The 23,600-nt window shown below is 37.7% G+C and overlaps 6 protein-coding genes and 2 non-coding genes across 13 annotated transcripts; 6 read left to right on the top strand and 2 right to left on the bottom strand.

Annotated features, from left to right (window-relative positions):
- Positions 1-1,027: 1,027 nt before the first annotated feature.
- Ilp7 (Insulin-like peptide 7) lies at positions 1,028-2,131 on the bottom strand. The gene is made up of 4 exons (XM_064356465.1): positions 1,986-2,131; positions 1,834-1,934; positions 1,424-1,584; positions 1,028-1,382 (listed from the first exon to the last, which is right to left on the bottom strand). The coding sequence occupies exons 2-4, from the start codon at positions 1,932-1,934 to the stop codon at positions 1,210-1,212; spliced, it is 435 nt and encodes a 144-aa protein (XP_064212535.1). The 5' UTR covers positions 1,986-2,131; the 3' UTR covers positions 1,028-1,209.
- A 449-nt stretch (positions 2,132-2,580) lies between these two features.
- Positions 2,581-8,752, bottom strand: LOC664358 (uncharacterized protein). The gene is made up of 9 exons (XM_970368.4): positions 8,620-8,752; positions 8,450-8,573; positions 8,257-8,403; positions 8,027-8,205; positions 6,360-6,566; positions 5,694-6,319; positions 5,217-5,645; positions 2,969-3,209; positions 2,581-2,830 (listed from the first exon to the last, which is right to left on the bottom strand). The coding sequence occupies exons 1-9, from the start codon at positions 8,629-8,631 to the stop codon at positions 2,615-2,617; spliced, it is 2,181 nt and encodes a 726-aa protein (XP_975461.1). The 5' UTR covers positions 8,632-8,752; the 3' UTR covers positions 2,581-2,614.
- Positions 8,753-9,143: 391 nt separating this feature from the next.
- Positions 9,144-12,909, top strand: sqd (squid). Of its 4 annotated transcripts, XM_015985137.2 has the most exons (7): positions 9,144-9,440; positions 10,376-10,416; positions 10,719-11,125; positions 11,181-11,442; positions 11,862-11,924; positions 12,308-12,416; positions 12,470-12,909. In XM_015985137.2, exons 1-6 carry the CDS (start codon positions 9,265-9,267, stop codon positions 12,391-12,393), a joined length of 1,035 nt encoding a protein of 344 aa, XP_015840623.1. In that variant the 5' UTR covers positions 9,144-9,264; the 3' UTR covers positions 12,394-12,416; positions 12,470-12,909. The 4 variants fall into 4 exon arrangements, with proteins under 4 accessions (XP_015840623.1, XP_008201459.1, XP_064212534.1 ...); XM_008203237.3 differs by having other exon boundaries at positions 12,308-12,909; XM_064356464.1 differs by lacking the exon at positions 11,862-11,924 and having other exon boundaries at positions 9,145-9,440.
- Positions 10,585-10,653, top strand: LOC135266182 (small nucleolar RNA snR61/Z1/Z11). Its single transcript, XR_010334098.1, has one exon. It is a non-coding gene; the product is annotated as a small nucleolar RNA snR61/Z1/Z11 (small nucleolar RNA).
- A 209-nt stretch (positions 12,910-13,118) lies between the features above and the next one.
- rin (rasputin) lies at positions 13,119-18,333 on the top strand. Of its 3 annotated transcripts, none has more exons than XM_008203240.3 (7): positions 13,119-13,278; positions 13,637-13,783; positions 15,399-16,150; positions 16,200-16,315; positions 16,364-16,505; positions 16,559-16,806; positions 16,859-18,333. In XM_008203240.3, the coding sequence occupies exons 2-7, from the start codon at positions 13,686-13,688 to the stop codon at positions 17,135-17,137; spliced, it is 1,635 nt and encodes a 544-aa protein (XP_008201462.1). In that variant the 5' UTR covers positions 13,119-13,278; positions 13,637-13,685; the 3' UTR covers positions 17,138-18,333. The 3 variants fall into 3 exon arrangements, with proteins under 3 accessions (XP_008201462.1, XP_008201461.1, XP_975463.1); XM_008203239.3 differs by having other exon boundaries at positions 13,121-13,278; positions 13,622-13,783; XM_970370.4 differs by having other exon boundaries at positions 13,122-13,278; positions 13,684-13,783.
- Positions 15,865-15,982, top strand: Mir11620 (microRNA mir-11620). Its single transcript, NR_161822.1, has one exon. It is a non-coding gene; the product is annotated as a microRNA mir-11620 (primary transcript).
- A 409-nt stretch (positions 18,334-18,742) lies between the features above and the next one.
- On the top strand, positions 18,743-21,378 carry SPARC (Secreted protein, acidic, cysteine-rich). The gene is made up of 5 exons (XM_970372.4): positions 18,743-18,900; positions 20,145-20,221; positions 20,268-20,415; positions 20,467-20,729; positions 20,784-21,378. The coding sequence occupies exons 2-5, from the start codon at positions 20,150-20,152 to the stop codon at positions 21,180-21,182; spliced, it is 882 nt and encodes a 293-aa protein (XP_975465.1). The 5' UTR covers positions 18,743-18,900; positions 20,145-20,149; the 3' UTR covers positions 21,183-21,378.
- Positions 21,379-22,355: 977 nt separating this feature from the next.
- Positions 22,356-23,564, top strand: LOC664368 (histone H2A.V). The gene is made up of 4 exons (XM_970375.5): positions 22,356-22,512; positions 22,635-22,712; positions 22,787-22,900; positions 22,947-23,564. The coding sequence occupies exons 1-4, from the start codon at positions 22,510-22,512 to the stop codon at positions 23,136-23,138; spliced, it is 387 nt and encodes a 128-aa protein (XP_975468.1). The 5' UTR covers positions 22,356-22,509; the 3' UTR covers positions 23,139-23,564.
- The last annotated feature ends 36 nt before the right edge of the window (positions 23,565-23,600 follow it).

The following is a 23,600-nucleotide window of genomic DNA, read 5'->3' as shown; positions in this document are numbered from 1 at the left end:
TAGTAGAACCTCAATAATCTGTGCTGTAAACAGTGTTTTCAATAATCCGAGCCATTTATTTAGTTTTTGATCAGATTATAAACAGCTTTTTACATAATACGTGTATTTTTGATAATTTTGATCTAAAATTTTCAAATTTCATTTTCAGTTTTTACGAACAGTAACAGTAGAAATGAATTTTTCTTTATAGGAAGTTGGTACCAGACAAATAGTTTGCAATCTACAGTTAGAGTCATATTTTTAAAGTTTAAAATACGAGCAAAAAAAAGAAATTGATGACGGACGGGACATAATAAATATCTCACATTTTTAACGTTGAACAATTGTTATAAAATTCTATTAATTTAAAAGGCACTAATTCCAACAACTATTTTCTAAGTAAAAGGTGGAACCTGCTCAATAAAGAAATGTGCAACGACTTCTGATTAATTTACATTATGTTTACACATGACGGCCGGGACAAAAAAATCTTGTATGTGAAAATAGGAGAAAAAATTTTTTTCAGACAAGTTTTAATTATTAAAGGCTTTAACGATATCAAAATTAAACAGTAGAAATTAAAAATTTTTGGTTTTGTTAACAACTTAAGAAATGTGAACAACATTTTATGTTTGCGATGACAGATGGGACCGTAAAAGTTAAAAAGATAAAAAGAAATATTACTAATTAATTTATTTATTACTTTCTGTTTTCTAAACTTCTAGAAACTGAGAAAACACTCTTCAAAAATTATTCAACATTTGTACTACGTCATTATTACTATTTGTTTTCCTTTGCTGAAAACTTTCTTTGTAACCATTTTTCTTGATACATCAAATAAATAAATAAATTTTGTAATGACTTTATTAAAAAAAACTGTTATACATATGTGATTTAAAAATGTGAGGATACATCATTAAAGATTTGACTAAAATGCAAAATGGATAGAAAGTCACAACTAAAAAGATGACGTTTCAAAGGTAAGTAACTAATAATGCAACGAAAATTTTGCATTTTTTTACATTTATTTTCGAGGATTCTTACACAGGCGACACATTAATAATAATATAAATTTGAAAGACAAACAAGATCAAATAGAAAATTACAATAAAAGGCGTTTCGTCGTTATGCAAGTAATAATACAACCCAATTTTTGCATTTCTCTATATTTCCGAACATTCTTACATAGGTAGATACATTAAATGAATGACTCAACCAAAATGCAAAGCATTAAACGTAGGAAGTGTATCTCTTGTTTGTTGGACAGTATTCGGCGTATTCTTCCCAAGTGCAACCCGAGGATTTGCAACACTCTGAAGTGATAGAAGCGCCAGCACGTCGATTAACACCTCTTCGGAAACGCAACAACCTTTTTGCTTTTTTCGGGGCCAAATATGGAAACTCTAAACAAAAAATAACTCGGCCAAACCTAGATTTCTGTTACCTTCGTCCGTGTTAGTGATGTAATTATTGTAGCTTTGGTCGCTTCTCCGAGTCAAACGGTAAATGTCCTTCTCGCAAGCCCAGTACAAATGCTTGATTAGAGTTTCACGACATCGGGTATATTTCTCTTTATGCCAAGCTTCCTCCCAGTCGGATTGTGATCTAAGTGAAGTAATCGCATTTTACGAGAAAATGATTCATTTTTAATAATTGGTTTAGTGAGGGCCGATTCAATTACCTAGACTGGATTGAAATTTTCGTATAAACACGACAATTAAAACCTGAATTAATGTTTTATTACTAAAAGCAATAAATTTGTTGTTTGACTTTGGAGAAAAATAAAGTTAAGTACTCGCGCGCGTGGGTTTTACGACTGATTTTTTCCGATTTATTACTTCTCTAATGACTCACCTGTCTCTGAAGACAAGTTCGAGTTCATTTTCGGATCGAGTGGTATCGGACATGTCGAGGAGGACGCAAAGCGCGGCAATTGTAGAAACCGGAAGCCACATCTGAAGAAAAAAATTTATTCGCGAATTTGGCAAACTGTCTGTGCTTTACACTGTTTCAAACAAAAGTCGGTGGAAAAATAGCTCGATTAGGTGTACATCGACGGACTGGTAAAGAAGTAAGAACAACCCGGCGCCTCCACCATTTGTATATTGCCCACAACGCGCAATCGCCAAACTTCAACAAACTCGTCCTACAAGAATTACTTATAGATTGAATAACAAACAGTGGTTTTCAATTGATGCTATAAATTTCGCGGAGGCTATTTTACGACTTCTTCGAACCTCTTACCTGAGGATTCGCTCCATTGTTGACACTCCTAATCACATATTTATTGCTATTGTGGAAATTTATCGACGCACAATTTTACACACTCCTCATCTCGTTTAGCTTTATTCTTAGAGCCTTAAAACTGCAATTAGGCGAGCCAATTGTGCGACCTGCCTTCATTGTTGTCTAAATATAGCACCGACTGTCCATTTTTTTGGGGCTTATTGCGCTATTCCGCCCGACATGAATTTTATTTTGATCTAATTTGGTTCATTTATTGCATCAAGACCCAACGAACGGCTTGCACACCTCTCCCGGGACAAATCACTTACAATGACGCCATCGGAAAACAACCAAACGGAATAATCAGCCACAAAATCGAATAATATCAATATATTTGCCCGCGATATTTTCAGAAAGGTTTGTATTTATTTATATTGTAGAGGATGTTGAGCCCCTTAATGAACGCCCGGTAGTCGATCTCGTCCCGCAGCCCCCTCTCGAAACTGAAGCATTTGCAAACAGCGTCGAATTCCTGTCTCGTGATGATGTTAAGAAGGCCCCGCAGCGACAGCGCCCTTTCGAAGTGCTCGCCCGAAACCGTCCCACAGTTGGTCTTGTCATAATCCTGCAAAAAACAATATAACAACTAATTAAACTTTTATAAGATATTTTATGGACGAGTTGTTTGCACGCCAGGTCGTAACTTTTAATAAGCCATGCACCATTATGTGGCCACAAAGCGAAACTTTAAACAAAAGCGTACCTGGAAGATTTGAATCAAATTGAGCTCCATTTCGGGCTTTTTCGATAGCTTATTCATTGCGCTGGACAGCAGCACTCTTTCGTCGAAATTGAGGAAATTCCGTTCGCCGTCCCTGGTCGGGATATGCTGCAGGGGGACGATTAAAGGAGCACGCTCCAGGCTTTGCTGAGTGAAAGCCTCCTCAACCACGTCCGAAAACCGGCGATAGTCCACACATTCGCGCCTCAAAGGCGAGGCAAAACTGAAAAATGCGGAAAGTGGGACAAAGCAGTACCACAAACTTACGAATCCATGAAATAAGCCCACACGATAAATGCTCACAGAGAAAAATATTTACACAGAAATAAGCCTACATGGACATAAACGCACTGAGAAAAAACCTCAGATGGAAACAATCCCACATAGAATAAAACCCACAAGAAAAAAGCTCACGGGAAAATTAACTCATTGGAAAAAAAACAATCTCTGTAATCGTGGATAGATTTATAAATTTGTAATTCTTCGGATAACAATAAAAATATTTTAATATTTTAGAATGAGTTTTATTTACAATATGCAAGAAAAGAGTAAATTAAGATAATCAAAAGCGTAACCATGCAATTTTATTTGTTGTATTTTTTTTGTTTTAGTTACAAATTTAAAATTTTGGAAAATTGATTACAGCTTTTCGATGTATAGCTAAAACTTATACCAAGTAATCTCTTCGCATTGGTCATTCTTTTTGCAATAATTTGTTGAATTGTTATTCTTGAACATTATGAATATCAACAAATTATACCGTATGTTAGGGAATGATTTAGCAAATATTTGAAGTTGGATAGGGAATAGAAAAACGCAGAGTTTTCCAAAAAAATTGTTTCAGTTCCAAATTTTAAGAACCGCTGAACCGGAATGATAAAAATTTTGCTCGTTATTTCGCTCAAAAAATAAAGGCATTAAAAATATTGGGATAGGAGCCCCTCAGGAGCGTTAAATGATAAAACGTTTAGGATTGCATCACGCCAAATATTTTCAATCGACTCATTTGAAACGTTTTTGTTTTTTTTTTCAAAATATCAAAGTTTTCGAGAAAATTTTTGCGATATTTAAAATGCTATACCCGGCTATAACAAACAGTGATATTGTTTTAACAAAGATTATTTTAACAGAATTTAGATAAATAAAACTATTAGTCTTAGAATAGTAAATAAGAGTGTAGCTAACAAAAAAAGTTTGCTAACAAAACAAGATTATTCTTCTTCTTTACGATTCTGCAGGTCTTGGAATGTTGAAAAGGTAATCACCGCGAAATATATAGTCAAAAGTGCACAACGTAACGTTTAGGGTAAAAAGTAAGATTTTCTTTATTGTGTTACCTAATGCAAAATATTTATAATGTATTTTTTTAATAATTTTTGAGTAAAACAAGATGAATACCAGTACGCTTTTGCAACTTCCCTCACTAGTGCCTATCGTAAATATGAAAAAGGTGCCATAATAGTATATTATATTATAAGTGATAGAAATGCATCACTATATGCGAGTAAGAATTTTGACCCACGAGTACGCTTGCTCACGAGTGAGACACTTTTCACGAGCTTTTTAATGGCATTTCAATTACATATGACATACGATATTTAATCGTATCTTATCTTATTTTATTTTATACCATTGTACATTATACTATTGTTTTCGGTGAAAAAAATCAAATTTCTTTCTCAAAAGATACTCACATGTGAGTAAATCTGGGTAAAAAAACAATGAGACTGTTTATTTCATAACTATAGCAACACAGGTCAGTACGAAAACTGATTCAGTGAACTATGCTTATTTTACAGGCGGATGTTTACTTAAATTTTTCGGATTTCTTTACAATGTACCTGTAAGATAAAACGTTGTATGTCACACGTGATCGAAATGCCATTATAAAGCTCGTGAGAAGTGTCCCACTGGTGTGCAAGCGCATTCAAAATTCTCACTCGCATATAATGATGCATTTCTATCATTTCCTCTCATTTCTAGCATTTTTCTGTGGATTTTTTTATATGTGGTTATTTTCTGTGTGAGCTTTTTTTCTACGGGAGTTTTTAACCGTGTGAGCTTTTTTCGGTGTGGTTTTGTTTCTTTGTGCGCTTTATTTTGTGTGAGCTTTTTTCAGTCTGGGCTTTTTTCCATATAAAATTCTTTTGACGTGAGCTTTTTTTCTTTGTGAGCTTTTTTTCTGTGTAGGTTTTTATGTTTGTGGGCTTTTCTGGTCACCCGAACTTACACTTCCATCAGCGTTTCCATCTCGTTTTCGGTCAAATCGAAGCGACAAACCGACAAACCCCGCTTGAAATCTTCACGAGAAATAACACTTTGGTTGCACTTGTCAAAATCACGCAAAAACTCCATCACTCGGATTCGCTCACGCACAACCTTGCCCTTGATTTTGGCCATAATCAGGACAATGTCTTGCTCGGCCCGAGGCACGGGCTTTTTCACGTATTCTTCGCCACAGACCTCGTGGTGGATGGCACCAGGACAGCGGTCCTCGCAACTCTTCGGCTCAACCTCCCTCAGAAACCAGAAGTAGTTGAAACCAACCTCGTTATTAAAACGCTCTTCCAAAGCATACAACTCTTCATCGGACAAGAGAATACCATTAGACAGTAAACACTGGCGCATTTGCGAACGCGAAACGTAACCATTGTTGTGCCTAAATTACGCAAATTAGCAAAAAGTGTTAGAAGTACTAGCTAAGTACTTGTCATAGTCCCTAAAGGATGGTTTTAACATGATTCGTCTTTTCGTAACTCTTTGCTTGACTTTATCAACCGCTTCTTCGCACAATTCTCTGGAGGCGGGATTTACTTTTTGCCAGTCTTTGCCCCCCATTCTGGGCAACTCGACAATTTCACGCGGGGGCGCATCCACGCACAAACACGGATACTTCTCCAGCTCTTTGGTAGTGAAAACCTGGTCAATATCGTCTTCAAACGTCTTCCAACACACTCGAGTGGGGTCACAGGGGTCGCGATATTGTATCATTATGGCCTCAATTTCAGGCAAAGACAAGTAAAGTCTCTGGATACCACTGATCCCCAGCATGTCCAGCCCTCGGTGGAACTGCGACACGGTCAAGCGTCCACTATTTAGCGCATCAAAGTCTTTGAAAAATTCCGACACCCGTAATCTATTTTCCAAAACGTGTCTTTGAATTCGTTTAATTGTAGCGACCAAGTCTTGCGTTTGTTTCGGTTCGTTTAACGCGGAATGAAAGATGCTTTGTTTGCCGAAAATGCTCGCAGCTAGTTGTTTGCCGATTTCGGGTCGCGGCAGTTTGGGCAGTTCTGCGTTGATTATTCTTCCCGGAAATAGGCTCAGGACGTCCTAAACAGCGGATTAGAATATTTTGGTAAATGGGGCTTACGCCACTCAGGTCCATGACGCCGTGCTGGTCCAGGTATTTTACAATCTCGTCGATTGCCGCAATAAATGCGACATAATTTACTGTGTAACTGTCCTTCAGGTATTTTTTCAATAAGAGAGTAAAGTCGTCTGGCGAGACTAGAATTTTTAAATAGTCCAAAACTCGAGCGAAATGACCGATTGTTACAGTTCCGTTGTTTTTAGAAATCTGCAAATTTCGGTTCAGGTTTGGAAAACAATTACTAGAGACCGGATTTTAGGAATCTTTTCTAAGAGGCGATTTTTAAAGGCTTTTCTTAAAACTCTTAAAACTTCTTAAAAATTTTTGCCACTTTTTTATTTTTCTTAAATTTCTAGGTTTAAAATTTCTAATTTAAAATAACATGTTTTTTATTACGTAAATACACCAAATTTTTTAATTTAATAGTAATTTTACATGTAAAGATTTTTGTTTTTCAAGCTTCCGGTATTTCAGCTTTTTACAGTTTTTTAATGTCCCTATAGTCTTTAATTTATATTATATATTTCCTTATTTTTTAATTTTTCGTAGTTTTAATCTCTTATCTAATTAATGTTTTTACTTTGCAGTTTATAGGTTTTTAATTATAACTCTTTCAGTCACTTGATCTACAGAATTTAATCTTACCTAATGTTTTTTAGTTTTTTTTAATTTCAAATTTTAAGTTTTTTAGCTTTTCAATTTTTCTCAGTTTTTTAGTCGCGTATTAGTTTTTTCGAATTTCATTCTTAATAGGTCGTATGAACAAAGTGAAGTAAATGCTTTTACTTGTAATAATAAAAGATAGACCTAATTTATATTTTATGAGAGAGAAAGAGATAAAACTATAGTAAAAGCTTTTGCTGCATACTATACAATATTTTTGAATAATTTTGACAGTTTTTTATCGGGTTTTGATTTTTTTTTTTTGAAAATACACATACACATAGTTCTATATTAAATTATTTTTTAATGTTAAACAATTTTTGTATCAGCCTTGATTTTGGAATGAAAAATAATTTACGTAAAAGGGTTAAAATTGCAAGATTTGCCAATTGTTAATTTTGATTTTAGAAATTTATTTAAATAAAATTTGTTTGCTAATTTATTTCTTCCTGGAATGAATAATTTGACCAATAAAATATAAAAATCACCTCCTACTTGTTTATCTGGTGAACAAAAAATTGCAAGACGATTGAAGCGCTTGTCATTGGGTATGGAAGGGATATAGCACTCCCAACTGTAAAACAAGCCAATCCTAAAGCGATTAAAACTGAGCAAAAAACTGTTGTTTGATAATTTTGTAAATGTCGGCCTAACCATCTGGAATTCCACTGTTTTCTGAGAAAATTTCAAGTTTTCTACTACACTTGGGTTCAAAAATCGTATAGAAACAGAAAGAAAAAATGAAATGTTTCATTTAACTTTTTAAAATATTGATAATTCAGAGATGCCTGAAGATGAATCCTTACAGAAAATTTTACAGCAGCAAATTTAGAACAATATTTAGGTTCAATCGTTAATGAACTTCTTTATAGATTTTTTAGTGTAATAGTTTAATTTTAATACCTAATTTAGTAATTTCTGTTTTTGTTCAATCTTTTTTGACTCCCAAATAATTTTATTCTAACTTTCTAAAACCCGGTCTCTTATAACTACGAATTAATTACAAGTTCGTAGTCTTGGAAATACGGCCTCAGCAGCAAATTTCTCATGTTCACAACACATGCAATTTTAGTTAGAAGAAGATTCAAGCGTCTTTCTTCACTTATGCTCAGTCGGTTTACATGGAGAGGGTCTTCCCACTCAAGACCAGTGACTAAGGGGGCATTTTGTGAAAAATCAGGCACTGAAAATTAATTTTTGTCATGATAATTCTTCTGGGCGTTTGAAGCCCCACCGCTGTCATAAATAACTTCGCACAGTTGCGTATACAGGATACGACCATCCTGAATTCTGAAATAATCCGCAAGTTCTGAAATTTCTTGGTCCGAGAGACCAATAATCGCCTGCAAATGACCGGTGAAAACTGAAATAAACTGTGACTCTGAAAATTTGGGTTAGAGATTGCGTTTAATTCCGAAAGTGAGAACCAGAAATTATGGAATTTTTGTTCGGGTCGAGATGACAGAAGTACTCCCAAAGATTTAGATTTGTCCGAAAGACCGCTGCGCGGATTTTATTACAAGTGCGCCAGACATCACCTAATTTTATTTGCTACAAAAGGAGATTTATATTGCGAATTATAGCAACACGGGTGTACTTTGCAATGCATTTTTGCTGCACACTACTGGACAAACTTAAATTTTAAGAATTGTCAAAAGTGACTGACTCATTTGCGATTTTCGTTGTTCGGGTTTATTTGAGCTGTTTCCAAGTGCAGTTCTACCGGGAAAAAGGGTCAGGTAAATTTAATTTTAGAGGCTATTGTTAGAGGATGTTACCCTTATTGCAGGTAGATAAATTTAAACGGCTTTAGGGAGGGTAGAAAAAGAAAGTCGGGCTGTTGCTAACTGATGTTTTTAATGTTCATTATTGTATTCACAATTAAAAAAATGCTAGAAGAGAGTACGAACGGTGGGAATCAAGAACCAACATTTTTTATTTATTCCAGTAGGGTTTGAATTGAGCGCCACGACGACCGGTAAAGGTGTATTTCCGCCTCCTCGAGTTGCGATTGGTCGCTTTCTTCGTTATTTACTCCGCGCTGAGAAGTAGTGCTCGTTGGGGCAAATGCCGGCTTCTGATTGGTGGAAAAAGGCGAAACAACTAACGATCGGCGGCGTATGCAAGCGTTGGCGTCATCCTCATCCTTCGACATCTTTCTCTTCTGTTCTTGAGTTCAGTGGAGGTGGACGTGTTTGTGAATTTGAATAATTGACTGTGAATTTGTATATAAACATTGAAAATGGCCAATAATCAAGATTGTCCGATGGAGAACGGCGAAGATTTCTCGCAAGACGTGAACGCCGACCAAAACTTCCTCCAGAGTCAGGGCGACCAAATGAACGGCCAGAACGGCTCCGGGGACGCTCCGCCGGCAGATAGTGGCAGCGCCGACGCTCCAGGTCGAGACGACGACAGGTAAGTCGCATTTTTCCCATTTTTGGTACCCGCTATGTGTGAATTGCTGAATTATTATAGATTGGTAGTAGTGAAGCCGGCTCTTTTGCGTCTCTTTTATTTAGTTTAATTGTGGTCATCCTGTAAATATGATCGAATTTCTTGTTTCCAAACATGTTTTTTAGCAGTAAGTGAAAGCGAGTAACTTGTATTTTTCCACATTTTTGACTGTAAAGTTCCGATTTGGCGTTTCTGTAAGGCGGCCTTGTAACACCCAAACCGAAGAAAATGGCGTCGGACGAATTGGCGCGAATTTGAATCTTCAAACTCACTTTCGACCAAGTCCTGTTTTTTCTTACTTTTCAGCATAATTCGGTCTATGTTTGTGTAAATTTTACTTTTCAGTGGATAGAACCGAACTCTTTTAAATTTTTTCCGATAGAAAAATTGAACGAAAATTAATTTTTTCTAAAATCGGGACCGGTGTAGGATGCCAGGTTTACCAAGCCAAGTTTACCCACTTAAACATGCTTCCTTTTCTCCAGGTGGCTTCGTCCGCTATATGGATGATGGGGCGACAGGACGGGGATCGCTGGGACCCATGGTATTTATCCTTGGGCACATCTTCTGCCAGACACTTAGTAATTTCAACGTTAATATTAAGTTTTGGGATCTTTCAATTACGTCCCATTAAAAATTTTGTTTAATGTTTTTTATATATTTGCAAAACTTTGCTATCATTTTTCTCTGCCTAAATGTAAAATTTCCAGATTACTTTTGAGATTGCAGATCCATTTGATTGAACTAGGATTAATTACTTGATTGCTGTTTATTACCTTTGTTGTACAACTAAAGTAGTCATTTTATTAATAAGCATTATTCCAAACATTCACAGTAATGCTTAGGATCCAACCTGGGTGACAATCCTACTAATTCAATATTTTTGTTATTTACAGAAAATTGTTTGTTGGAGGCTTGAGTTGGGAAACAACCGACAGTGAGTATACTCTTTTATCATATCTCAACAGTATCAAAATAGAAGTTCGCGAGTTTATCACTTTTACGAAATTAAATACTTTCGCAAACAGATGAATCATTAAATACCTTTCAACATTGGTCATTGACCACATTTTTTTCAAATGATTGCATAATTCATTACAAGTTTTTTTAATGATGATTTTTAAAAGTCAGTTCTGCTTCTGATTAAAATTGAAGACACCTACTTTTCTGATGTTTCGAGTGAAACACAACAATTTGCCAACATTTGTTCATAATTTTAACGCCAAACGATCTTTCCAGAGGAGCTCCGCGATCACTTTGGACAATACGGCGAAATAGAAAGTATTAATGTAAAAACGGATCCAAATACCGGCAGATCAAGAGGATTTGCATTTATCGTTTTCAACAATGCTGAAGCTATCGACAAGGTTGTTGCCGCTGGTGAACACATTATCAACAATAAGAAAGTCGACCCTAAGAAAGCCAAAGCAAGACATGGGAAAATCTTCGTTGGTGGACTCACTAATGAATTATCTGACGACGATATCAAGAACTTTTTCAGCCAATACGGCACCATCATTGAAGTTGAAATGCCTTTTGACAAAACCAAGAATCAAAGAAAAGGTTTCTGTTTTATCACATTTGAGTCGGAACAAGTTGTTAATGAGTTGCTGAAGACACCTAAGCAGACCATCAAAGACAAAGAGGTAATTTGTTCAAAATATATTTTTTTCTGTTTTTCATTGCTTTGGATTTGTGTAGGTTGACGTAAAAAAAGCGACGCCAAAACCTGATGCCATGGGTGGTATGCGTGGGGGCAGGATGATGCCCGGACGTGGGGGTACCCGAGGGCGAGGCCGAGGAGGCTACGGAGGCCAGAACTGGAATCAGGGATATGGTGCATACGGCGGTTATGGCCAAAGTTATGGAAGCGGTTATGATGGTTACGGGGGTGGGTATGACTATTACGGCGGCGGTTATGGAGGCTATGGTGGCTACGATTACTCCAATTATGGCAACTATGGTAAATACTCCTACAGGCATTAGCTTTATCGTTGTTTATAAGTCAGTGCCTTTGTTTAATGCAATCTGCATTACCGACATAATGTTATTATATTAGTAGAAGGCCCTGTGATATTCACAGATTGTCTTCTACATACATACTATAATATATTTACGTATAGTCAACAACTGTTTTGTTCCTAAACCCTTATTGCATGTTGACCTTTTATGGAAATACATTGTGAAACAACCAAGGCTTGAATAAAGCATTTTGATTTCATAATGTGCTTTCCATCCATACCTACACTAAATAAATTGAAGCTGCAACACAACACAAAATTATTAGACAATGTAGTGAAGGAAAACATGTCCGTAATTTTCTTTGGTTTTGCTTATAGTAGAAAACAGTTAACTGATATTTTTTTGTTTACGTGAATGCAGACTATGGATATGGTAACTATGACGGAGGATATGGTGGTGGTCGCAGTGGTGCGCGCGGAAAAGGTACATACTGATCATGTTACATTTATTGTTACTGTGTGTTGTTTCAAATTCAAATTAGATTTTTTAGTAAACAAATTTGTTTTAATGTAGCAATAGTCGTAACCTGCGTTTACCCAAAAAAAAATCAGTAAGACCATCGTGTATTTTTTCACTGCGTCACGTACTAATCTTTAAAAAATTAGTAAATGACCATTGTAGGGTTGCAGCATTCTAATTTAAATAAAAATGAAGTGATTATATCTTTTAAAAAAATGAGTATTTATAAAAAGTATTTTGAAGAACAAACTGGCAAACAAACAACGCAGGTGGCGAGAATATTTTGAGTTTTATTAGTGAGTAGGATTTATCACTAATTAAATTTTTATACTGCTTGTTCTTTTCAGGTGGCTCCGGGGGTTATCAGGGTGGTAAACAACGAGGAGGTGGTGGCGGCGGTGGCGGCCGTAACCAAAGGCATCAACCCTATTAGATTTAGTTGTAGTACACATTTTGGTATGTGAGTTGGTCTGACTGATAGCCTGTTTGATCATCTACTTTTTTTATAGATGTTTCTCAGTTACTTTTTTTATTTGATATTTCGATTGATGATTTGAATATGATCATTCCACTTCTCATCTGTCAATTTTTCGTATCGAATTTGTACAGAACATTTAAGTTTCTATAAAGCATAAAAAAGCCGTTTATTTTTTTTAAACGTCAGGAATGCCAAGCCGGTTTTTCATTGTATTACGTTAACTTAAGTGATAGTGTAATTTTAGAGTAAGTTTATGTAATCTGTGTAGGGGGGCATCATGTACTTCCTCCACTGTATGACAATTTAATAATAAAAAATTTGTGTACATAATTTATCATCATTCAGGTATATCCTCTACATGTATTATAATGTGTGTCCTGATTAATTTAAAGTTTTTTAATTTCTATTGTGACAGTTCGCCGTTGTGGTCTAATAAAATTTGGAAATAAATAGAGTACATTTTTACTGAAACTGTTGATTTTCTTCCGCCACCCTTCATGTGTTTAATAGTTCTAAAGGTGCAAGCCAACAGCATAAGCGACGAAATGGTGCATGTGAATCCCTCCATTTTCTGTAAATTTTAAGTTTGGCGCCAAATCAATACAGGGTACTTCCGTTTGTGCATGCGTATTGATAGAAGAAATCCTGGGTTCTAGATTAAAAAACGTCCTTGAGTGGCGCTGTCGGCTAAGGTGTCCAAAATCGTAACTAAATTGGCAATTTATGAAGTTTACACCCGTGGTTTTGCGGCGTTTGTGCATTTCAATCACATTTCTACCGTGTTAATAATTAAATTTAACCGAAAATACTTCCTTAGCTCGCTTCGCCGACTATCTAGAGGTAAGTGAATGAAAGCGCGACTTTCTTCCCCCTTTTTGGTTCATTATCACATACCGGGTTTTCCTGGATTCGACATGGACAATGATCCATTTTCTCGCCGTGCAGAATTTGCGGTTATTTCACCCTATCCTGACTATTTGTTTACTTCTTGGCCCCCGAATTTCCCTTCTAACGCCTCGATGGAAGGAAATTCGAAGCCCGGACTGGCCTCAAGGCTTGATTCGGTGAAAATTTCGTTATCTGCATTCCATGTGTGCAATAATTATGGAATCCCTTTGTCTATCACATTTTAACATTTTTTTCCTCCGAATTATTGGGATTATTTCCTAAGGCGTGCTGGTAGTTTTGCCGTTTTCAGGCTTCTTTGCTGGTGCACGTTTTCTCAAGTTGTAAATAACTCTTCAGGAATGGTAATGGAGGCTCCCCCATCTCCCCAAAGTGTAGGAAGGGAATTCGTTCGACAATACTACACTTTGCTGAACAAGGCCCCTGCCCATCTACACCGGTAAGCACATTTTTACACCCAAAAATCAGCCAAACATATTTATCACCTGTGTTAATTGTTTCAAATATGCAAATTTTTACCAAGTGTTGAGCGATAGGTAGGATTTTCAAATGAAATTCGCTATAATATTTATTTCTGTTTGATGTTTTGTAACAGTCTATGAGGTGTAATATGTGGCGATTTATTTAACAACAATAAATGTGGATGCACGCCCATGCTGCATTACGAATTCCATATCAATATGTTTATTTCTTATAGTTTTATTGGCCAATTGTTCATAGGCGTCGAGTTGGAGGAACGGTCATTGAACTTTTGTAAAAAAATCGCTATCAACATCACAAAAAATATTAATTTGTTTACCAAAATCAATTTGAGTTTCGTTTGTAGAGAAAACCGTACAGATATTTTAGTTGTATTCCTAAATTCTGCTTAATTTTTCTCGGTGTGATAGTTACAGAAAGTGTCCTTGCAATGCGTTAACTAGTGAATTTTTATTTTGAACAAGGTTACGAAGGTAAGATACCTACTGTTTTATCAATACACTAATTAGATTAATTTTAATTGCACAGCAGTGACTATGATTTATTTATTTATTTTGAAAAAACTTAATTGAAGCATGGATAATTCATTTCCCAAAGCTTCAATTCGAGGTGAGGCATTTTTACAAGAATGACCTTTAAACCATATTACATCACACACGTGAAAACAACTATTACGAGCATTCTACAAACCAAAATAACAAAAAATGCTTATAGGTATAATAATACTCATTGAACTATTTTTTAGTTAAATTAAAATAAATATGATTTATTAGCATCGATTTGAAATATTTTTACGTGTTTTATAAGAGCGTTTACGGATCAATAAACTAAACGAATCCTTCACAGTTCACAAGATTTTGGTTTCGATTGTATTTGCGAGTATTTACATATTAATTTATGGGTCGGTTTAGAGAAAGAAGTCGTAATTATATTCTGGAATTCTATCGAATTATACTTTTGAAAGCTTTGGCTTTCATTCAGTTTTTCAGAAGACTTTTCTTATCAAACCTTAAGGTAAGGTCAGGGGAGTATTACCTAAGATTTTTTTCAAAAATGAAATGTCAAGGGTACACATTACACAAACTCGTAGTAGCTGTCCTAACCTTACACAGGGTTTAGCTAAAACAGAATTATCTTTTTTGCAAAAGATTAAGACAGAGTATTTATTGACGTTATTTAATAATTTTTTACTTCAAATTAAATTAAAACAAATTGTGTAGAAGAAGGTAAACTACTTTCTGCATCAATAATTCGGAATCATTGTTCTTGCAAGTGCTTTTTACTGCTCTTAGTGTAATGTCTCAATTGAAGCTATCTGACTTAAAAGATTTAAACATATTCGTGGGAAACAAAAAGCCATCTATCGTGACCCAGTTGCTGTAATTTGGGTTTTTATGTAAAGTATTTACAATCGTCTTAGCTTCTTAATGTATTTTGATTTTTTCTGAAGTATTACGACACTACCATCAGGAACTGATAAAGTTTCCTCTGTATTTATTTTAACAAATTTGTCTAACGTAACAAAACGTCGATCAAGACGCTACGAGAAAGGTACATAATTTGTGATTTCTCAGATTTTACAACCAAAACTCCTCTTTCATCCATGGCGGTTTGGACCCTCCAAACCGGGAGACCAGCCCTGTCATCGGCCAGAAACAAATCCACCAAAAAATCCAGCAGCTGAATTTCCACGACTGTCACGCTAAGATCACCCAAGTCGACTCCCAAGCCACTCTCGGCAGCGGTGTCGTCGTCCAGGTGACCGGCGAGTTATCCAACGCCGGTCAGCCGATGCGCCGTTTCACTCAAACCTTCGTATTGGCCGCCCAAAGTCCCAAAAAGTACTACGTTCATAATGACATCTTCAGATACCAGGACGAGATCATCTCCGACGAGGAATGCGAACCGGAAAACCGCTCCGAACCGGAAGACGAGACTTCGCAAGAGTGCCCGGTTTTGAACGACGTCCAGCAGATGAACCAAGCCCCCATGAATTACTACAACCCGACTAACATTGCGCCGGTGCCCCACCACCAGCCCCCGCATGTTCTAGCCCCTCCGGCGGTGCCCCAGGTCAACGGAGCCGTGCATCCTGACGATATCAACGTGATGCCCGGACCGGTGCCCCATGTCAACGCCGCGGGCCAAGGACAGGTCCTTCCGACACCCATCACCACCATCCAACCTTCGACGATTGTACCACCGTTGAATGCCGCGGCACCGGTTGAGGAAGCCCAGAACGAAGTCCAAAACGAGGAGCCGCAGGAAATTAATTACAATGAAGGGAACGAACAGGACAATGAACAGGATTTGAACCAAGAGCCGGGTTTGTCATTTTTGGAAAAATGTAGATTCTTGTTAACTTTTTTTTACAGTTGCGTCTAATGAACCCAAAACTTATGCCAACTTGTTGAAATCGGGCAATAGCGTACCGTTTAATAACCCACCTTTGGGTACTTCCCCGGCCCAACAACCACGATCTGTATCACCGGTAATGAAAACTAATCGTGTTTTTGCCAAATTTTGATTGTTGTTTTAGCCGAATATGGGGCCTAGAGGAGAACAAGGAGGCCTCGGAAACCGCAACAGCATGAACCGGGGACCTAGAGTTAACCAACAACGAGTCCAGAAGCAAGATTCGGGTCGCGGAGCCCCAGGCCGGCCCTCTTTTAACGAAGAAGGTACGTTTTAAATAATTTAGAATTACACGATCGTTTAATTATTTTTTTTTCAGATGATAGGAAACGACCTCAAGGAAACAGTTTCGGCGATCAAAACCAGCTGTTCTTGGGCAATTTGCCCCACAATGCGACCGAGGACGAGCTGCGCGAGATTTTCTCCGAGTTTGGTTCAATTCTCGACTTGAGGATTCACACGAAGCCGGCCAACAAAGTAACACTTCCCAACGGTCGCGCTCCACCAAACTACGGTTTCATAACTTATGAGACGCAAAGTGGTGTCCAGAATTGCTTAGCCGCGAAGGTAGAGCAGTTTAAAAAATAATGGTTTGGTTTGTTTGAGCTGTCTTTTTCAGCCGATTTATTACCCGAAGGATGACAAGAACGGCACTCAGTTGAACGTGGAGGAGAAGAAGACGAAGGATCGTCAGTCGTACGGGAGCGGTCGTCCGAGCAGCAACGATAACCGCTCGCGCGACTCCGGGCCTCGTCGGAGCGGCCCGGGCCTGGGGGGAGCCAATAGGAACAACGCAACGGGAGGGAGTCAGTCGGGTATAATCCCGAATCGGACCAATAACTACAACAGAGGCGGGGGACCCCCGAACCGAGGGCCGAACACTTACAATCGTCGCTAATAAGTGAACTTCGCGCGAACGAATTGTGAATGGGACGTGTACAGTGTTCAAGAACGGATCATGACGTTAGTGCCAATAGTGGTTCATTAGCTGCATATTTACATCAAACCATTTCTTTTTTTCTCTTGTTTAGGATTGTTGCGCAATGTCCGAAGCGATATCCGCCAATCAATACTAATAGTTCTCTTTTTCAAGTACTTATTGGCTGTGTTGTATAATGCGATTGGTTGATGAAAAAATCGGTAACGTTCGGAGGTTGAGTAACGATAAAAACAATGTTTCGAGCATAGTTTTATGGTTTGAACTTAAATATAAGCAGGTCACCACGGGTCGTACGTTACAATTATTTTACATAACCTAACAGCTGTATGCATGTTGATGTTAGTAGCTGCTAACTCGTAACTAAATTTTCTACTAGATACTTATTTTTTATTTTTTAATGCCAAATGTACATTATATAGGGAGTGTACATAAATAAAAATTTAAATTGAAAAAAATAGTCTTTTTATGTGAGCTGATATTAACGGAATCAGTAGAAAATTTAGTGTATTTAGCTTCTAAGGTCACCTATTCATATGGTTCTAAACATAATTTAGGATTTTGCGCTCGTATTTTCAGTTACTCTAAGTATTTATGTTTTTAAGGCTCATTCGGTTCTTTCTCCCGAAAATTATTTTATTCAGTTGTCAACACCAAGCGCAACGTAATTACTATGCACATTAGAAAAATTTTACTTTTTGCAGCTAACCAGTTTTGGTTTGATCAAAATTTTAAATCACTCAGCCGTCATTTTTTGTTGCGTACTCTTAAAGTGTTTGTGTCCACATTAAGTTAAAGTTACATGTGAATAAGTGGAGGGTGTAATCCCCATTTTATTTAAGGTAGCATGTGAAAGTGTTTTGTTAATTTTTATAAATTTGTCTGGTGAAAAAGTGGAATGTTATTTACAGGCTTAGTTTCACTTTTTTTTATTCCCTAAAGTTTTGTTACAGTATTTGTTCCTTTTCTCCTGTGATAATCACATTTCCTCTCAAAAGTATACTCGACACAGTTTTAACCAAAGTTCTTCCTTCGCTAAACTAAGACTTGTGCAGGTTCCACTAGTCACAAATCTACTTTCAGGATCTTTTCAGTTTGTCGTTCCTGTAATATTGTCAACTTGTTATTAGTAACATTAAAGGAAATTGTTACAGCGACCGCTGTTTTTCTTTCTCCCTCACACACACATCCTCAACTCAAAAAATTAAACATTAACAGCACTTGCATCGTTGGTTGCATACCTTCGCCACACGAAAAAAAACTACTATTTATTAATTTCAGTCTCAAGTTAATTTCATTGACAAAAAATACTTAATAAATGAGCCATAAACATTTTAATTTTTCTTAAAATTTAACGAAGGGGTCACCCTATATCTTCGAAACCAACATTCCGACTCAAAAATCTGGCTTATTTAATTCAGCTCAATAGCCAAAGCGCCAGTTACTTAACATTTGTTTCAACAATCAATTAAACTGATGTCACAAAGCGCTGTTTGATTAAAAAAACACATATGGGTCGTCCAGATGTTAACTTGTGCTTAAGCCCCGTTTAAATTTTACCCACGTCATAACAAGTTTATAAATTTATGATGGGAGGAAAGAGACGAGAGAGTGGGATTTGAGGGAATTTATCTCCGGTTTGTGGGCGATGCTTCTCTTTAGCCGCTTGCTGTAATTTATTCCAGTTGGTGTGGTGCTCGAAGGCGGCCACATAACAAAAACTGGTAAGTATGAATTACTTAATGTTGGCTTAGTTGCATTTGTTCGATTCCAAACTATTAAGGATTATTTTCACCGAAAAAATTCAATTTTTATTGCCAGCTTATATTTACTTTGTTTTGTTTACTTATGTTTCAAAACTCGCTTAGGTAAGAATTGTGTATACTTTTCGGAGAAAAAAATTATTACACTCGTTTTCTTGCTGTGTTTAAGATTTTTTTTTAATTAGAAACACGAAACGAAACGTTTTTCCTAGCGTTGTTTAATTTATTGCTCCTAAAATAACTTTGACTCAATTTTATTTTATTGCAAGCAATTGTTAGCAAACTTGAATTAACTGCGAGGCAAAAATAGTGCTGACTTCTGTTGTACTCAGGGGTTATCACTTGACCGTATTTGGGGCGTCCTTGATTAAAATATCTTGAGATTCTAACGAATCCGATAAAAAACCTAAACAAAAGTTCTAGCTAAAACCATCAACCCAACAGAGATTGTTTGTGTTGTTAATTACATCATCTGCGTTTTGTACATCAACGCAAAGCATTTTCATTTAGTTCCTTGAAGTTCAACGAATCGTAGACTCAACTCATTTGGAACAATAACTAAATCGCGTCTAAACACCTAATTTCGCCATGAATTAATCACTTCCTGGTGATAAACCAGCGGAAGAAGCAAAAGAGATAGTACCGTCCGCCTACATTGTCCTTAATTTATCATTTAGCACGAGTTTTTTGAACCGATAACTTTTTGGAAATAGATCAAACTTTGCATTTGATCGCTTTTGCGTAGGTTTTGAATGTAAACCATGATGTCATTTCGGAAGGATTATGTTTTAAACATTAAACCATGTGTTCATAAAGTCGATGGAAATAGACGTACTCGATTACGTGACACTCTTTGTCAGTGGCGTATTTATTACAGAATATTTGAAAACGTCCAGTCAAAGAATTTTTTGTTTCAACCCCCGAGAAAGGGTTGAAAAAACGAAGATAAACTGTTTTATAAAAAAAGTTTTAAACAAAAACTGTAAAGCATAAAATTTTAGACAAAAATGTTCACTTGACTTTTTTGATATTATTCAAATTAACAGAGGGATGATTATGATTAAGTGTAAATGGATAAAATGTACAATTTTAAAAGACTCAATCAAACAATTAAAAAAGTGCGACGAAAACTAAAAATCGAATCAATTGATTAAAAAAAATTTGCTGCCCTGGTAATGGCCCATTTAGCCATGTGTTAATTCCAGGCAAAATGAAGTTCCTTCACTTGACTCTAATCATTTTCGTGGCGTTTTTGGTCACCGAGGGCTTGGCCGAGAAAACGGTAAGTCGGCGACAACCGAACGCATTTTTCTCATTATTTAAATTAGAGGAAACACAAAAAATACAGGAAGCGCAAGCCCGTGCTTGAGGCCACCGAATTCTCTGATGCGGGCAAATCTGTGGAAAAAAATGACGTGGAGACCCCGCCGGAAGAGACCAATGAGGAAATCATCGACAACCGCGTGCCCCTCATCGGTACTTAATTAATGAACACTTTTTTTGGGTTTTTTCCACGTGTGATTGCAGACCCGTGCATTAAGGTGCACTGCGGGGCCGGAAGAGTGTGCGAGGTGGACTCCGAGGGCGAGCCCCAGTGCGTCTGCATCCCCACGTGCCCCATTGAGACGGAGCCGCGCCGAAAAGTCTGCTCTAACCACAACGAAACGTGGACCTCGGACTGCGCCGTCTACCAGCAGAGGTGTCTCTGCGACCGGGGCGACCCCGAGTGCAAAGGCGAGCAGTACAAGCATGTCCATATCGAGTATTACGGCGAGTGCCGAGAGATGAAAGTATTGCTTTAAGCCAATTTCTTTAACTTCTAAACTTTTGGAAATATTTTTTAGCAATGCACCAAGGAAGAAATGGCCGATTTCCCGCGCCGTATGCGCGACTGGCTCTTCAACATCATGCGGGACCTGGCCGACAGGTCCGAACTGACCCCCCATTACCTGAAGATGGAACGCGAGGCCGAATCTAACATGACCCGGCGCTGGGCGAACGCCGCAGTTTGGAAGTTCTGCGACTTGGACGGCTTTCCCCCAGACCGGTCGGTCTCCCGGCACGAGCTGTTCCCCATTCGGGCCCCCTTGATGGCCCTCGAGCACTGCATCGCCCCCTTCTTGAACTCGTGTGACGCAAATGACGATCACAGGATCAATATCAAGGAATGGGCCCAGTGCTTGGAATTGGAGGAGGACGTCATTGAACAGAAGTGCGAAGATATCAACGATGATGAGGAATAATTTGCTTTTGTGGCGCTCTAATGCAGAATTAAATGGTGCTAAAGTCCTAACTCGGTCGTAGATAACGAAGAGTTTTTGTAAATTTTAGTGTACTTATAGATGGATTTATTATTGTGAATAACACTGCCTTTATTATTACTGTACGAATGTTTTTGTATAAAATGCCATTAATGCAATAAATAGTTTGGAATTTGGAGCTGGCGTTTCTTTATTTCCCAACAATTAATATTGACTAGAAAATACAAAGTCACAAAAAAGGTAAAAACAATTTTAAAATTGTAGTATCAACTATCTTTTTTGATGGAATCTGGTGAAAAATTAGAGAATTAAATTGAAAAAAAGTGGAAGAAAATGTTTTCTCGAGCTAATTCGCCGACTTTTGAACTGAATGTATTTGCGTTTTAGGTGAATTATTGCAATTATATAGTTTGTAATGTTGATTTATTTAAAAAGTTTGTGTTAAAATATCTGCAAAAAACGGTCAGTACTTGGGGCCCGGTGGCCCAGTGGTACAAGCGCCACTTTCGACGGGGGAGGTCGGGTGTTCGAATTTGAAAAATTACAAATAGAAAATATATTTTATTTGTGGAGCACTGTTACGTGTTAAAATTAACACACATATTTCTGATACACTTGTGTAGTGGTCTAGTGTAATCTTGGTTGCATACACACGCAACAAAAAAAAGCTTGTGCTTTTTAAAAAAGCTCCTTTTCCTCAGACCATAAACAGACTTACTTTTGCTTCTTTCAAAAATAAAATCCGTCATTATTTATCCACGCTGCACGCTGCACACCCCAATGACTCACCCAGTAGGTAAACTGACGCAAAACCGGATTCACACATGTTTATGTTTTTTAGTTTTGTAATTTTAAGAAAAATAAATAAATCAAAATGCATTCAGAGCTGGGTTTTGGACCTTAAACTTTCTTTAAAAACGGTTAAAATTTGCATAAAGTGGTCCAATATTAGGCAACATTTAGCAAAAGTGTCACCTTTGCACATTTGCAAAGTGATTTAGCTGTCCGGCATTTAGAATGAGGCATTTTCCCCTCAATTAATTAATAAATGATTAATAGATATTTCCGTTGCCGTTTCCCTCCAAATTCGAATTTTTCAAGGTTAAAAAACCCAAGCCAAGCTTTCCCTGTTGCCCAATCGATAGACATCACATCTAGCCGCATCGTACTCGGCCCGCCATTGGTCAGTTCGGGTCACGTGCCGGATCCCTCGCCGTTCGTTGGCTCAAATTTATCATTTGGCGGGCTACGTTGAGAGAAGCCGTTGTAAGAGTCGTGTAGCGAAAGCGTTAGTGGCGTCTAAAGAAAAATGGTGAGTAATTTCGTCAAAATACCCCGCAAAAGCCTTTGCCCCACACCCAAAACCCCCATCGACCCGTTCCCCCCACATCGGGACTTGCACTTATCACCCGTCGGTATTCCGTGTTGTTTCAGGCTGGTGGCAAAGCAGGGAAAGATTCGGGCAAAGCTAAAGCCAAGGCGGTGTCGCGCTCGGCGCGTGCCGGACTCCAGGTGAGTGTCTTCGGGGCCGTAGGGCCCCGGCCGCGCTTGGAGGTTAGGTTATCCGCCCCCGGTTTTTTGTTTAGTTCCCCGTGGGGAGGATCCACCGCCACTTGAAGAACCGCACCACGAGCCATGGACGCGTGGGGGCCACCGCGGCTGTGTATTCCGCCGCGATTTTGGAGTATTTGACAGCTGAGGTGAGGGGTTTTAGGTTAGGTGCAGGTGGGACTGTCAGTGTTGCAGGTCCTGGAGTTGGCCGGGAACGCCAGTAAGGACTTGAAGGTGAAGAGGATCACCCCCAGGCACTTGCAGCTGGCCATCAGAGGGGACGAGGAGCTGGACAGCCTGATCAAGGCCACTATCGCCGGCGGAGGCGTCATTCCACACATCCACAAGAGTTTGATCGGGAAAAAGGGCCACTCACAGCCCGTCTAAGTGTTGTTGTAGGTGTAGAAGAGACTTATGTGTCGATGATGTGTTTTAATATTGTTGGGCACATGTTTGATGATGCAAGCTAACGCCTGCAGATTTCTTAAAATTCTAAATGATTTGTTATTGAAATTCCAAGTTTGTACAGCTGCATTGAGCTGTTTTTCCTTAGTTTGTCCACATTTTGAGTAGTTTTTTTAATGTGCCTTCTCCTTAAAATATTCGTTTTGTGACTAGGTTTAAGTTTAGTACGTAACTACTACATTTAACTTAGGAAATGTAAGTTTGTGTTCATGTCATACAAATAAATACTTTCTTCATTATTCACCATTTTTTCGTTTTAGAGGGTCCGAGTTTGAGACATTCGTGTTCCTAATTATACAGAAAAATTGATAGTTTTTTGTATGTGAAGCGAATAAACGTTAAATTCAGTCCTGTCTTTATTATTTCACAATACCCGATAATTTG

The sequence above is a fragment of the Tribolium castaneum genome, chromosome 4 (assembly GCF_031307605.1).
Source record: "Tribolium castaneum strain GA2 chromosome 4, icTriCast1.1, whole genome shotgun sequence".
NCBI classification, from domain to species: domain Eukaryota; kingdom Metazoa; phylum Arthropoda; class Insecta; order Coleoptera; family Tenebrionidae; genus Tribolium; species Tribolium castaneum.
Note: the sequence above shows the minus strand (reverse complement) of the source record. Positions and strands in the feature narration are given on the sequence as shown.